The sequence below is a fragment of the Salvelinus sp. IW2-2015 genome, linkage group LG14 (genome assembly GCF_002910315.2).
Source record: "Salvelinus sp. IW2-2015 linkage group LG14, ASM291031v2, whole genome shotgun sequence".
In the NCBI taxonomy this organism is placed as follows: Eukaryota; Metazoa; Chordata; class Actinopteri; order Salmoniformes; family Salmonidae; genus Salvelinus; species Salvelinus sp. IW2-2015.
In genome coordinates this window covers 49,774,019-49,790,454 of record NC_036854.1, presented here as the reverse complement: position 1 = coordinate 49,790,454, position 16,436 = coordinate 49,774,019, and the positions used below count along the sequence as shown (strand labels likewise).

Here is a 16,436-nt window from a genome sequence, read left to right as displayed (position 1 = left end):
CTCTCCAATCTTCCACACRTTCTTCTTCATGTGATACACACTTTGGGACAACTGCTGATGTAAAAAGGGCTTCAAAAAATAAGTGTGATTGATATCTGATCCACTCTGACAGTTTTCACTATTCCTTCATTTAGTTAGGTGACTGTAAACAGTGTTGTAGTTGACTTATGGTGGTCAACGCCCCCTAGAACTTGAATAGACCAGTGCGGAGGCCAATTCAGTATAATACTGCACCTACTGTATAAATGTCTGACTGCAATATCACAACAGCAGAGCTAATAGAACTAAAAATGTAAAACATCTGAAAATACACCATGGTATAAGCAGAAAATTAACATCTAAGCATTTAAAGTATGATGAATACACTGAGTGTCCAAAACATCAGGACCACATTCCTAATATTCCCTCAGAACAGCCACAATTCGTCAGGGCCTGGACTCTACGAGGTGTCGATGTGTTCCACAGGGATGCGGGCTGATGATGACACCAATGCTTCCCACAGTTGTGTCAAGTTGGCTGGATGTCCTTTGGGTGGTCGACCAGTCTTGATACACATGGGAAACTCTTGTGTGAAAAACCCAGCAGCGTTGAAGTTCTTGACACACTCAAACCGGTGCGCCTGGCAYCTACTACCATACCCCGTTCAATGGCACTTAAATCGTTTGTCTTTCCCATTCACCCTCTGAATGGCACACATACACAATCCATGTCTCAATTGTGTCAAGGCTTAAAAATCWTTCTTTAACCTGTCTCCTCTCCTTCGGCTACACTGATTCAAGTGTATTGAATAGATTACATCAATAAGGGATCATAGCTTTCACCTGGATTCACCTGGTCAGTCTATGTCATGGAAAGAGCAAGTGTTCCTAATGTTTTGTACACTCAGTGCATATAACTACTTTATAATTAAGTGGAACCCTCAAGCAAGTGCTGTGAGCATACAAATATGTGAGAATATACCACAAGAATGGCAGTGATAGAAGTGAATAGAATAGAAATGTCAATATCTACCATGTATTTTAACTCAACATATCCMTTACAATTGGAATAGGAAAGAAAACATGCATAAATGGAGATGAGGGGCTTTCTTTGCCTGCTCTGCCGATTATCCTATATGCTGCATGCTGCTTCTGACGCTTTCTCTTCCCGCTACTGGACAATCACGCGTTGACATTATCAAACCTCAGGTGATGCCACATGATGCATCTCATCCAAACAAATCCTTTCGAGTGCAAATGAAACACAAAGCACACACACACATGTCATATTACAACACAAGCTCACATTCAATTTGTGCATATATGTACAGTGTTGCATATTACTGTGCGGGATTAGCGGTAAACCGGCCCAGCAGATTACAGCCTAATGAAGTTGAAACGTGGCGCTGCATCGGTAAATAGAATTCATCAATGTGCGCCTTTTCGTTGCAGGGTTTTGAATAATCGATGCTCAGACAATGGTATTCATATAAATATCATCCACAAAAAGCATGCAAATATCATTCACCCCCCACCCCCAAATTGTGCAAACACAATTATCATGTAATAGGGCTTCCACGCTCCAAACAAACAAGAAATGTAGAAAATACATTTACCACAACAAAAAAGGACAAGATAAACTGTCTGGATTCATAATTGAGTGATATTTTATTGGTCATTGATATAACGAACACACGCCCGGCAAGCATGCATCGGTGCAGAAAGTTAGTTAATACTTTATTGCCCATGTGTARTGGATTAGAAATCTCACTCGAGTTCTCAGCATAAAAACACCCCTAAAAAGTTTCTAAAAGTTTCAGAATTACTTCAGCGCCGATTGTGTTAGTAACAAAACCTTCACAATGGTTTATTTTTGGCAACTAACTTCCAATCCCATCTCTGCCTTTTCATKAATTTCTTAGAAACAATTTAGGTCAACGTGTATTATTTGTAAAACATTTAAGTTGTGCTCTTAAGAAGTTACGCCCTGTAAAGCTTTTTGAGTTATAGTTCGTTTAAAGTGTGACATATGGTATTAACATATGCAACACATGTCAAATTCAAGAATAGTATATGCTACCCAGTTTATCACCTGCAAAATCAGACGGATTAGGCATATATTATTATCACGAAAATCATATTTAAAGTCACTCAAGAGTTATAAATAAGACAATAATAATAATCTCACTTCTGACACCAGTGTAATGAAACATCGTTGTGAAATGAGGTCATTTACGAATACCACCTGTCGATGTAAAAGTCACCGTCACCACATTTCACCGTTGGGGGTAAAAACCATTCCGGTGGAGAGAGGGGTGAAAGGTGCGTCATCGAGCAATGTGCTTTCATGAGATCCTGCAGCACTATTTCGGTCAGTTAAAACTGGGGACAGTGCAGGGGCATGATGCCACACAAGAAGAGGGTTCGAATAGCCTCTCATAACGATTGACCTCTTTCCTAAGTTCAAGTAAACTGGACTTAAAAGCATATCGCAACTGGCCACTYACATTTGTGACTGGATGAGACATTCGATGAGAGAGTGCTTGTCCAAAACAGACACGGACGCACTAATAAGGTTCGGATAAAATTGTCCCTTTATGCTATTTTCATTTTTTGATTCCACAGTGCTGTTACATTAACCTTTACGCATGCTTTAGGCCAATTMATTAATTTGAGTTTAGGCCTATATAAATGTATAAGGCTATACCTGAGCTTGAAGCTAAAATATATCTCTAGTGGAAATATAAAAAAAACATTCGTGTTTTATTGTTGATGTGTTGGAGTTACTATCGCAAACGTTTTAATACCTATAATGTCGAATGRCCAGGTCGGGTGCAAAACAGCTGAGTAAGCCTATAGCCGAACTCTCAGTGCACATACATATTCGATAGTTGCCAATAACTTTTACGCATAACCATTATCGATAAACTATGATAATGGTTTACGCAAATCCTTTATGCATACTGTAGGCCTAATTACTTTACAAAATGACAACTTTTTACACCATTTGACCAACTTTAAGCAGTTGCCGTTACCAATACATTGAGTTAATGGTCTTGTGGAAGTGGCTTTTGAGTAACAAGTGCTTCCCCAGCTGTCCACTTGTCGTGGTCCCTTGTAATCAATTGCAGACCCCCTTGGACAGGTGCACGAGGCATTTCGACCATCTAAAACGCGCGAGGCATCGGGATACTGCAGTATAACATTCAAGGGCCATATGCGTGGGCGGTAGCCCGCCATAGAAGTTATAGAAGTTGGAACAGGTAACCCAAAATACCTCTACTTTATTGATGTTGGACTTGTGTGCAGTCGATCTTTCATCATGTTTACATTACATGGGTATATTGTTCAGCTCGACGTGGTTTTATTAGTGAGCAAATATTCAGTGCCAATTGCCATTAATCAAGTTCATAAAGTGCCCCATCCCCTTGCATTTGTTCTATATGACATAGTCTAAAGCCATTAACCTCGTGGAAATAGCCACCACGTGGTGTTTATTCTTTACTGTCACAAGTAAGACGTCGTGACACGTGGAACGTCTGGCTGTCCGGCTGTATAAACGTAGATGTGTATAGGCGAGCTTTGGTGTTCATGTTATATATGCCTATATGTTACCATTGGAGAATACAAACGTCAACATGGCAAGGCTCCAAGAGTGGTGGTGAAATCGGCCTACAAGTCCAATAAATCTTTCATTAAAAAAAATATTGGAAAAATTATAGCAATTTAGTCAAATGTTACTAAAAGTAAACTACATGGCACTCAAGCTAATCCAAAACCTTTCCATTAGGCTACACTGTAGACTAGTAGGCTACTTTTTATCACCAAACATTTATGGCCCATACAAAGTTTCCTTATTAAAGGCTACGAGTGGAACTCAAACTATTAACTGATAAGTGTTATATATACTTGATTATCAAAATGCACTGCAACAAAAACAATATTCTGAATCAGGACGAAAAACACAATAGACTAAAGATGTAAAGTGTTACCTGCATTTGACCCTGACATTAAAACTGAAATTATTATATTATATTTGTGGTATGATATACCTCGATTGAATACAACACTGTYCATACTGAAATAAGCTCCATTTATTTTACAAATAATTATTATAAGTTCTTGGTTCAATTGTCATAAATAGAAACGCATATGACAATGACAGCTCAGCCTTCTGTATTCTTTTGGAACACATTTGTGATAATATATATTCACAACTTTAACAGGATTTCTGACCACATTAGAAGAATATCAAATTAGACCTGAAATCATAGCCTGATGCTTTTGCAAAAAATAAAATTACAAGCCTGTTGTCTTTGCGTTGAGTATTGATTGACAGCGAAAAAMCGTCAATTAAAGAAAAATGCGTGTGATCTCAGGTTTAAATTCATCGTATAGGGGCATGTGTAACAGAGTTAAGAATGTACACTCCACAAATATTGCGGATGGAGCCGTCCAATTGGTACCTTTTGGGTGGCTCAACCCGTTGGAACGTTGTCAAGGCGATGCGAAGCAGAGGATCACTGGTTCGAAACCAGTATGTGGCAGTCGGACAGTGAAGGAAGCAAAGCTGTTAGCAGCATACTGTCCCCTTTAACATATAGGCCTAGCACAGCATTTCTTGTTTGGCATTGATTTTAGACCTACATCCATGGCAATTTTTAGCCTTGGCCTACTTCAGTTAAGGAAGGAACAAAAGTGTGTAAGTTTCAAATATGGGCCATATTACCACCATACTTATTGTGTTTCTTGTGGCTCTAAACTTTAAATAGAGGACACTGACTTTACCAAAGCTAGAAATTGTTTACCCCCAAAATTGTCTGCATCTTAATCTCAAAAAACATATTTAAAATATGTAAATAAGAATAAAAATTWAAATAAAACTTCGTTGGTCGCATCAGGTCAATATAGCATTGCGGTTTATAGTTTGATGTATAGGCTATACGCCATTATAACGCTTAATTACACATCATCTTCCCCAAAGAGATAAACGTCTAACGAATATACTGTTGAAAAAGTGCATTCTTTCTAGACGGGACTKGCGKTCAGTTAGCTTTATCTGAGCAAGACCTTAATTGTGTTCGGGGGATGCAGCAGTCAGGGATGCGGTAAACTCAATTAGGACCTCTATGCTGAAAGCCGAACAGATTCCAGAACAATCCCAATTCAAAGGAGGCTTATCTACACCAGGGCGATCAGACGGATTAAGAGTTATTGAACCTATAAATGATCTCCATTCGGTTGGCACGACCCCGACGGTGACGCGGTCCGTGTGCTTGAGGAAACATTTATCCTAAAACAAAGGACGGGGACGGGACACCYTTCAACAATTTAGGCTACATATAGGGTAAAGAATCGAAGCTGGATTTTGGAGCTTCAATATATGCTATAACCTCTGGTCCCGTCACACAGGCTACACTCCACCTTTGATTAACTTTGAGTTAAAGTAAACTGTCCAATGAAAATATCACTTTTAAAAGTTAACATTTTGTGAACTCATACCCAAATAATGTTGTTGACTCGTCCTATACTMGTTTTTGTGACCAAAACATAAATTGAAGAAGAAAAAAAACACACTTAAAAAACCTCACCACAAATAAACATGTATCTCAAACGCAGGTTGACGTTTATTGGGATGAGTCTTGTCCTTGAGGCAGAACTGATCGATTCCCGCTAGATGGGCAAGCTGCAAAGTCAAAATTGGCAATATTGTAAAAATGCAAGAAACAGAATTAAGCTTTTTGGTCATCATTTCAGGTTATGGTTAGGCATTAGGGTTAGCAGTGTACTTTAGGTTTAAAATGTGATTTTATTACTTTGTGGTTGGGCCTACTAGTAACCACACTGCAGAGCTGCCTCCAGAACAAGACTCATGACGAAAAACGCTAACCTGCAAAATCTCAAACAGACGTTTAAAAAATGCTTCCTCATAGAACATGACGGCTCATGTTGCTCATTGGCTGAGCTGCTCAATCAGCGGTCTACTCGCATTAAATATTTTTCATGACAGGTAGCCTTATATGCCCAAATCATTCTGTTGTTGTGGTAGGGTATGCCCACACCATTCAAACACATTAAACCTGCGTTTTAACATACTTAATTTAAAAAAAATTGGAAGGAAAACTATTTCACTCATGTTGTAATTAGTTATAGGTCATATTTCAGAGAAATCTGAAAACACTCAGTTAGGCTACTAAGAATAGGCAAAAACAAAGACGGGGATGTTTTAGGCCGGGATTGATGGCGTGTGGATTTGACTGTGATATTACTGTTCTGCTCTTGAGTGACCTAGGATGGAGAAAAAAACAGCTCTCACCGAGACAAACCACAGAAATTATACAGATTATTCAAATGGGAGAGACGTGCTTTCCGGTTTTAAAGGGCACAGGAAGCTGGCGGCTTTGGGCCGACCCCGGTGACAGAGCTGATATCTTAGCGACCCCATTCATAGGGAGGAACGGTGACCGGGGTGGGAGAGGGAGGGTGGCAGAGGGAGGGTGGCGAATAATGCACATCTGCAACGGTCCAGTGGTGGAAAATGTATTCAATTGTCATACTTCAGTAAAAGTAAAGATACCTTAATAGAAAATGACTCAAGTAAAAGTGAGTCACCCAGTAAAATCCCACTTGAGTAAAAGTCTAAAAGTATTTGGTTTTAAATATACTTAAGTATCAAAAGTAAAAGTATAAACCATTTTAAATTCCTTATATTAAGCAAACCAGACAGCACAGTTATTTTTKGGGGATGGATAGCCAGGGGCACACTCCAACACTCAGACACAATTTACAAATGGAGCATTTGTGTTTAGTGAGTCCGCCAGATAAGAGGCAGTAGGGATGACCAGGGATGTTCTCTTGATAAGTGTGTAAATTGGACAATTTTCCTGTCAAAATGTAACGAGTACTTTTGGGTGTTAGGGAAAATGTTTGGAATAAAAAGTACATTATTTTCTTTAGGAATGTAGTGAAGTAAAAGTAAAAGTTGGCAAAAATATAAATAGTAAAGTAGTACTTTAAGTAGTACTTTACTTTAAGTACTTTAAAGTAGTTTTACTTAAGTACTTTACACCACTGCAACGGTCTCACAGCACATGTGATCTATGATCTAGCATAGACCGTGAACAGCTTCCATTCACAAATCCTTCCCTGTGCATCGTCACCTTTTGTAGTTGAGGTTCTCAATCCATGGCAGTAACTTCTTGTGACGTCTCAGAAAATCCTAGCCAAAAGAAAAACAGGAAAAATAGGGTTAGGTACTCAGGACGGTTTGCAGTACATGCATACGCACACGTAGGCCAAACCTAACCAATGTACATTTAAAAAGTATCTGAAAAACGCACGAATTTGTATACGCAGACACATTATGTATGCAGAATTGGTAGTTCATATGAAATGTATCAACACTAATTTTTTTTTGTCACAGCATCTTCCAAAGTAGACAGTCTTGGACTGAATTCCGTGAATTGTTCATTCTCGGTTCATGKTGGCTATAGGCTAGTCTACAATAAACATTTGCATAACATTTTATTAGTCATTTAGCAGGCACACTGCAGCTCTGTAGAAAAGTGACAGGTTTGGGTTGTWTGCATGCATGGCCTTGAGGGTTATCAATATTTCCACCTTCCCCGAAGGAGCACATGAATATTTAAATGCAAAACATCCATTTTACATAACCATAAATGAGTTATTAGCTAATATCATTTACATGAGCAACATTTCTTTCCGATTTTAACAAAATTGGTTAGGATACAGCTAAATTTTAATGTTCATAATAACCTGTTATTTTGTGTTAATATACAATAAACAGACTCGACTGATGTTATGAGTGACAAACTTTTAATTGGAAGTGTTTAACGAGGCTACACTTACAATAATAGGAAAAAGTGGCCTAGATTTATCAGGTTACGGAGCGCATGAAGGCATAAAGCCTACTATACCCATAAGAGGCATAATTGACATGCACTGGCTTTCGCTTTGCCGATTACCATCCTTCTTTTTTGCCAACTATTGCAGTAGGTGTTTTAAAGAATAAATCCCTTGGAATTCGTTGAAAATTGACTGCTTTGAGTAAATATCTGATTTCCTTCGTCGGGCCAGTGTCCATTCARGGAAAGGTATAGGGTTGCTGTCAGGGCGCGATGTTTTGTCTGGGGGGATTAGACTAGTGCGGACGTGCGAATACCCAAGAAATCTTTAGTAAATCAAATACCGTTTGCAAACCAGGTGTGAGCTCTCGTGTTGCGGCATTGACCACCAGCAGACTAATACGCTATATGCAATGTGCACAACACAAACAACAACAAAACATGATAACCAGAATGATGTCACATTCAGGCATAATAAAAATGTCAATGTGGCATACCCCTTTACGAATCTCACTACTTTTTAAAGGGGGCGTTATTGCCAAACTGACACAATGCTAACCGATACAGCTCATGTATGTCTACCATAGGCTACGAGAGATGGGTTACGATCTCAATCGTAAAACGAAATGATATGCACAATGTGTAAATGCGTAAATGCATACGAGGGCATGCTGCAGAGATAGGTAAAGACTCTGCTAAGAAGGTTGTGGCCAAATGCACGTTTATTATCATGTTATAGGCCTATCTGGGCTMCCGAGTGGCGCAGCGGTCTAAGGCAATGCATCTCAGTGCTAGAGGCGTCACGACATACCCTGGTTCGATTCCAGGCTGTATCACAACCGGCCGTGATTGGGAGTCCCGTAGGGCGGCACGCAATTGGCCCAGCGTCGTCCGGGTTAGGGTTTGGCCGGGGTAGGCCGTCATTGTAAATAAGAATTTGTTCTTAACTGACTTGCCTAKTTAAATAAAGGTTAAATAAAAAAAATATGAATGTATAATTCAATCATGCATTTAATACAAAAGGTCTATAGGCTACACGCATCCACACTGAATTAGTAACCATTCTTTACAATAAAAAACTATAGTCACGAAACGATGTTGGGAATTATAAAATAACAAGACATCAAATGTAGCCTAACATTTTTTGGGACTTCATTTCACCTAACTTTTAGGCATCATAACCCAAATAACGGAATATGTGCACCCGTATAACGTGCAAGGTAGAAAGGTAGAAAGAAAATGTGAGGTAACCTATGTCAACATTTTAAGAAAAGTCTGTTAACCGGGTGCAAGGGTGACACACCACAAACAGACGAAGTCTACCAATTAAGGGATATACGATGCCATACTGTCCAAAAGAATCAATCAAAAACAACCAATGTAGCCCTTCAATATTGACATGTATAGGCCTATAGGACTCTGCGGTCTATAAGAGCCTGCAAAACAAAACGCATAAAACTACATTTATTCCATTTTTAATACCACCATATAGGCCTATTGAAGCACCCTATTTATAATTGGCTGTGGTCTGGTCTGTATGACTCTTGACTTGAAATCGTGAGGTTTCCTCCACGCCAGTCCTGTTTTGCTGTGGCTGACAGCGAGAGCAGCGAGAGGCGGAGGGGGTAGCGGGCCTGTCTGGCCGCCATTGTCTCCTGTTCATTTATTAGTGCTCGGGATAATCTGGGTATCCCTCACAAGTGAGAAACAATCCCAGCATGAGAGTGGCCTATCTAATWACAACCTTTACTCAGAACTTTTACGCCATCAACTGGAGAGATAAGATGGACACTGCATGGTGGTTGTGCATGGTTCATGGACCGACGCCGCTCCCAACCATACAGGCTATTGTCAGACAGGCACTGCTATAAAATGGATGACGTATGGAGATCGCTCTATGGTGGAAATGTGGGAATTTATTAACAAAAAAMCACCAGGCTATTGGTCAAAATGACTATCGTTCAAGTAGGTCTATGCGAGGCTCACATGATTTGGCCATTTTGCATGAGCCAATAGGACTACACAATGTAGAAGAAAACGTGTTGGCCTATTCGAGATGCATTCTCTGTAGAGCTGGCACGCTTTCATTTTAAACGTGTACATAAAGTGCAAACAATAGAAATACAATAGTTCGCACACAAAATAGGGCACAGTCAGCCAACTGTTTTTTGAAACAGTGAAAAGCCATTTACCGCAGGACAATGCCTAAAAAGTTGTGGCCTAATTATAGGGTCTTAGTACACTAAAGAGGTACTGTCATTCTAAAACGCCCTCTTGGAGAATATTCCACCGTCCTCTAAAAACTCTTCGTTTTTCCACCGTCCATGAACGTTCGACGCACGAGTTGACCAATAATAATGACCTTTCGTTTTGTGGAGACTGAGTTAAAATTATAGACCTTTTTCCGCTTAATTGTGAAATGCCACAAGTTTAATATGTATATGCTACCTAGCTACAAATAATTAGAAATTAGACACGTTACCATTACTGTGACAATAATTTACAYCAGATAGGCCCCACTGGCCCAGAAGAGGTTGAAAAAACAGTTCCACAATTCAGTTATTTTTTACCTAAATTTTGACAAAAGCTATGGGTCCAATGCTAAATACAATAATTAATCATCCAAGGGTCATCATTTACTCATGCACCGTTTTACCCAACATGACGTTTCAGATCAAATAGCAACTTATCTCTGGCGACTACGGCAAGGCACGCTCTGAATCCTGATTTGAGCGAAAACAGCCAAGGAGTTGGTCAGTAAAGTTTTCCCCAAGTTTTGTCTTTGGCGCGACTCTATATCATGTGCACCGTGAACACAACAGTTTGTTTGCATAACATATTTTTTTAAAGGGCTAGCGACCYATTTTTGCTTTGAACCTTTATATAATCATGAAAGAGCATATGAAGAGATGAAAAGGATTTCGAGATTGTATGACTGGCTAAGAGATTGCATGAATTGGCCATTAATGATGGGGCTTTAGAAACTCGGGATGGTCAATGCCCTGTCAATGTCATGATTCATGCGACACAAATCCGCAATATTACATATCATAAATAACTCCTCGGAATGAAAAGCTCCATAAAGTAAAAGAGGTACACAATGTCCCAAATAAAAAACGCACCSAGTTAAAAACCCTAAATGTAAAACCCCCAAACACAGTGTACTGCAGTCTGCTTCAATGCGAGTCATACAGACTCCGGTATCCCCCACCCAATTTTGGTTGCAGAGGCTATCCCTAATGTACCATAGTAGTTGGTTACCGCTTCGATACTTGGCTACTAGTTACATGCCCGAAACAAAATAGTATAACATGYGAACGTCACACAGCAGGCTATTAACCGACTCTCCATATTTTGCCATACAATTACATTTTTACTCTATATCAATGTAATTATTTTTATGGAAAGGCGTTTGACCATTTCCAGATTAAGCATGCATTACGCATGAATGGAAAACACWAACCTCCAACTACAACAAAAATTCACCAATATAATAGTCAATCAAACATAAGAGAAATTTAGTGTAGGTATGTCGTTTTATGCCAGAACGCCTTTCCTTTAAGAAGGCGAGATTGGGCGTTTGTCGATTATTCACGAGTCACTGTCACGTGGTAAACATTCTCCCAGTCTATTGGTTCAAGGCACGTGTCCAGGATAACCGCTGCAACGTCACTTGGGGGCTCGTATTGAAAATAAGAACAAAACTCCAGTGAGTGTATTTCAGGATCAGAAGCCTCTTTATTTACCCTTAGTTTAGTAATTGAAGCACTTGTATTGGATAGGCTGAAAACGGATAGTACCAAATTGGATGGGCAAATGACAAATGGTGTCTATCCAGTGCAACAATATAGGATAGCCAAGTTTGGGAATATATGACCAAAACTATGTTTTTGTCTGTGGGCACTATCGCAAAGGGTTGCATGGTGTCCAGCACACTCAACAAGATTTGACTTTCTTTTTTCTTTTTTAAAACCTTTATTCAAACATTTGAAAAGCTCCGCCTCCCACAGTAGTGGATTGCGCTCATTTCGGTGCGGGAGAGYAATAAAGGGGTTAAGGAAAGAAAACTGGAAAGTGTATCAGTATGGAAGAAAATGATCATAGCAACAGAGATGCGGTGCGCCAAGGGTCGGCGGATGAGTCAAACAGAGTGATACTCCCTCTATTACAAGCGCCGGGCAACCTGCAGCAGATCCCGCATCGAGTCACCAATTTCTTCATCGATAATATCTTACGGCCGGACTTTGGGCGGAAAAAAGAAGATAACATAAATCATGAAGAAAGTAGTCACGCTACCAGAGAGAACCATAGCCCGGCTGTTCCAAGAGCGGAGCAAGTGGGGAGTACTGTGCCAACGGAGGGAACATCCACTCCTCATCCAGGCGGCGTGGCCAAGAAGGCTGAAATAGCCACAGAAGAGCCCCTGAAACCCCGCGGGGAGAATGGAGATCAGTGCCTAAGCTCGGACTCGGATAGTTCTCAAACCAGCTCAATTACACCATCCAAACCGCCTATGCTCTGGCCAGCTTGGGTGTACTGCACCAGATACTCGGACAGGCCCTCATCAGGTAGGCTAGGATTATTTCCCCTCGTCTTTGTAACCTGAAATACACCGRCCCGTTGTAACACTGACCTCAAACGCCTTGACCGAGTTCTTCCAGGAAAGGAGGGCAAATAGTGTTCGCCTGTTTTAAGATCAGAAAAATGGAAAATAGAAGATTCTAATCTTGCAAAATCTTCAAAGTGTATCGGTGGAAACATAAGACTCATAATAAAAGCATAAGAGCCGATAGCCTATCAATATTATAGAACGCTAAAGAATTGCCACGAGTTTGAATAATGGCATAATTTCACGACAAAACAAGCAGCTCAAAATAGCATCTTGCATTGCTTTAAAACTGAAATGTGCAAACGCAGGGGTATTGGAACTCTACACATTAATGTTAAAAGCCGGGATAAATAGTAATTTTTGGAATTTTGGAATAGCCTCATACAATTTTGTATTTTTTWATGAGTATTTCAATTATAACCCCATAATACGAATATGATACCGTCATTGCGATGGCTATTGCTTTGGGCTAGCTAGATCATAGCCAATGTAATACTAGGTTAGCCTACTACTATAGGTTACTATAAACATCGGCGCACACATCACCAAAACAATAAGTCTTTCAAAGAATTATGAAATAAAATACAATAGGTTAAAGGACTTTATAGGGTATTTTTCCTCGACAATTCTGTCGTGCAAATCCACTCTTTTTGTTTATGCATGAGATTTCACAACGGAGTTGCCTGGGTCTCTAAATATTTAGCATATTTGGCACATAAAACATGAACGTTTCCATCATTATTCTATATTCTACTTGTGTAAAAACTCAAATATTCGAATGCATTTTCGTTAATTTCTAAAAATCGTATTGTACACAATGTTCTCATGCATTATGTAACGTTGATCGCATGAACTAGACTACTATTCGATGGTATCCCCATGGGCTGCATATCTTAAAACGTTGTACGTTGGTTTATCATCTCCAGCGAGCTCCAAATGTATTGAATAATCTCTTTGATAGTCATCCAGGCCTACTTGCCCAAACAGACGTCACCAGTTCTTTTTTTTAATCAAATAGTTTGGCCTGACGATTTTTTACTACTCAATTACAACCCATCATGTTTACCCACCAAAGGGCAAACTTGGAAAAGTAATTAACAACAGCCAAAGACCGAATTCAGCAACCTATAGACTACGATATAAGCCAATGTATTCCACTAGACATCGTCAAGCCTAGACTATTAGCCTAACTCTATATAAAATGAAGAGTTTAATATAAACAATTATTTACGAAAAATATATATTTGATATTATTCAGTAAGTTGCAGTTGAGATGGGAGGTCCAGTTGTGTTGATATATTTCAGGCCTACTCAGCATATCCTCCAATGACCATAACAAACTACGGAACCGACATGCCCCATCGGTATAGGCCTACCTACCATCTACATATCTTCCAATGCATTGTTCTACGTAAAGAAGTGCGGAACTACGGTTACATTATCAATATTAATCTTTATTCCTCACTATTTTGACAACTCTTGTGTGATATGGAATGGTATGCATTGAAACGAACACTCAAATTCTGATTTTTTTGCATGAGCAAAACACTCTTAGAAAAAAAGGGGCTATCTAGAACTTAAAAGGGTTCTTCGGCTGTCCCCATAGGAAAACCCTTTGAAGAACCCTTTTTGGTTCCAGGTATAACCCACTTTGGTTCCAGGTAGAACCTGGAAAAGGGTTGAAAGGGTTGTACCTGGAACCAAAAAGGGTTCTCCTAAGGGGACAGCCGAAGAACCCTTTTGGAACCCTTTTTTTCTACGATTGCACGACACTTGGCATACAGTGTAATAATAAATAAATAAGTAGGGCCTAAATTCATTAATTCATGTATGTATTACTACACAGTTGTAGTAACTGGGACACGTATATCCTATAGGCTACACCAAGCCTTCACATTTCATATTTTGATTGGTTTTGGCTAATAATAATATTTTTTCTAAAACACAGGACCGAGATCTCGAAAACCAAAGAAGAAAACCACCGCCAGCAAAGAGGACAAGCGACCAAGGACGGCCTTTACAGCTGAACAGCTACAAAGACTAAAAACCGAGTTTCAAACGAACCGGTATCTGACCGAACAAAGGCGACAGTCCCTGGCGCAAGAACTCGGCCTTAACGAATCTCAAATCAAAATCTGGTTCCAGAACAAAAGGGCAAAAATCAAGAAGGCCACCGGCGCAAAAAACACCCTAGCCTTGCACCTGATGGCACAGGGACTGTACAATCATGCTACGACGTCAAAAGATGACAAATCAGACAGCGATTGATTTCGAGAGAGATACAGATCAGTATATTTACAATGCAATAATTTCATCGAATAAAGGGCCAGTGTATAGAATATACCAGCATAAATTGATAAATATATAGATATTTCTGCAATATCATGTCTATAAAAAATATGTTGTAAAAAGGTACGTTTTCAATCTCCWGTAACGTGTGTCGTTTTTCTTCCAGGAAAAGTATACATGCTTGTTATACACTTCATTTTATATTGCTATTCATTGTAATTTTTTTTACATTATAGCGCTTTTATCTGGCACTTGACGTTGAGATCTGTCAGTGATGTGAAAAACAACCTGCTTAAGTCCAAAGAATATTTTCTGCTGCATCCAGGCAACTGTGAATCTTAATACATTTGCTGACAAGATATTTTATTCCCATGGTTATTATGGTTTTATTGAGGTTTAGTGTAAAAAGGACATAGCAAGGATTTTGAGTGTCAGTGATGTGCAGACTTAATTGAAAAGTAGATCGATTTTAATACTATTTTTGGAAAATTCATATAACCACAGAAGTGATTGGGTAGCAATGTTTTGGTTAGCAAACATAATACACACATTGCTAATACGTAGGATACAAATGTAGTTTTGTCTCATAACTACATCGAAGCCAAGTTCATTTCCATGAAACATGTGCGTGTTCTGTGTTATATCAATGTACCAAGGCCTCTATAAATCGTTTTTGAAGACCAATATAAATCATCTCTTGTAGCAAATTGCTTTGAATGATTACAATGCTGCCTATAACGTGGGAGACAACTCTGTAGCATAGTGACAATGATGACAAAACGTTTAACACACTCTTGGCTGAAAGTATTATAGGCCTACTTGATCAAAAAGTAGACACAAGGTATCTGATGTAGGCTGTCAACTATACGTCCCATGGAGTTATTTCTCTATATACATTTTTATTTAATATACATATATATCATTCAAAAAACAGACAAAACCATTAGTGACTGTATAACAATTGTTGAAAATCTCTTTTATTGTTGTTGAAAGGATTTCATATGTGTATTTATATATATTATATTGAAGGGGAAGAAAATCTATCCAATGAACGGTGTTGCTTTAGAGTAGGTTTCTGAGGTTTTTACACTGCTTGTTTATCCTGCAATAACTTCTCTTTGAAAATGGTTTATGGGGCCTTTGCATGAAAGCTGCAATTTGTTGTACTTGGGCAAATAACTGTGTTTATAAACTTCTGTCTTTGTCGACAAGAGTATGATCAAGCTAAGTTTTAGACTATCCATACCAAATTGTGGACTTTTGCCTTTTGAATTGTTTTGTTGTGTATCTGCAAAAAGTGTGTGTGAATTACAATCCACCAAACTGAACACACTTTGCCTTAAAGTTCAAGCGAGAACTTTTTTATGAGACAGAACTGTGCCGAATCAGAGAACCAGTATTACTTCAAAATGCATACTATTTGATTCAAGATTATTGCCTTCATGAAAACTGCTGGTGTGACATATTGAATTTCCTCATCAGCGAATATCTATCTATAGATGAATATGTTTAAATGAAATTACAACACGGAGTTGTATTATTATACAATGCTATTTTTATTTTATGTTCAACATATTCTTTGGTATAATGTACATAATTATCATGTATGTATTAATTGTGTAATTAACTGCCTCATGAAAAACTGGAAAAGAAGAGTCAATAAACCTCGAAGATACACTTAAAAACKTATCTAGC

General features: G+C 38.9%; 1 protein-coding gene and 1 long non-coding RNA gene across 2 annotated transcripts in view; one reads left to right on the top strand and one right to left on the bottom strand.

Annotated features, from left to right (window-relative positions):
• Positions 1–1,623: 1,623 nt before the first annotated feature.
• The window catches only part of LOC111973434 (uncharacterized), a 39,492-nt gene continuing 24,679 nt past the window's right edge, over positions 1,624–16,436 (bottom strand). The window contains exon 5 of the long non-coding RNA XR_002878577.2: positions 1,624–7,197. This is a non-coding gene — a long non-coding RNA (uncharacterized lncRNA). The remainder of the gene's footprint in view (positions 7,198–16,436) is intronic.
• On the top strand, positions 11,845–14,815 carry LOC111973433 (homeobox protein engrailed-2a-like). Its single transcript, XM_024000800.2, has 2 exons — positions 11,845–12,411; positions 14,401–14,815. The coding sequence occupies exons 1-2, from the start codon at positions 11,928–11,930 to the stop codon at positions 14,718–14,720; spliced, it is 804 nt and encodes a 267-aa protein (XP_023856568.1). The 5' UTR covers positions 11,845–11,927; the 3' UTR covers positions 14,721–14,815.

Excerpts from the sequence above, each read along its gene's own strand:
- LOC111973433 (XM_024000800.2), top strand. The coding sequence starts at position 11,928 with ATGGAAGAAAATGATCATAGCAACAGAGATGCGGTGCGCCAAGGGTCG. Across the intron at positions 12,412-14,400 it reads CTCGGACAGGCCCTCATCAG|GACCGAGATCTCGAAAACCA; the intron begins GTAGGCTAGGAT and ends TCTAAAACACAG.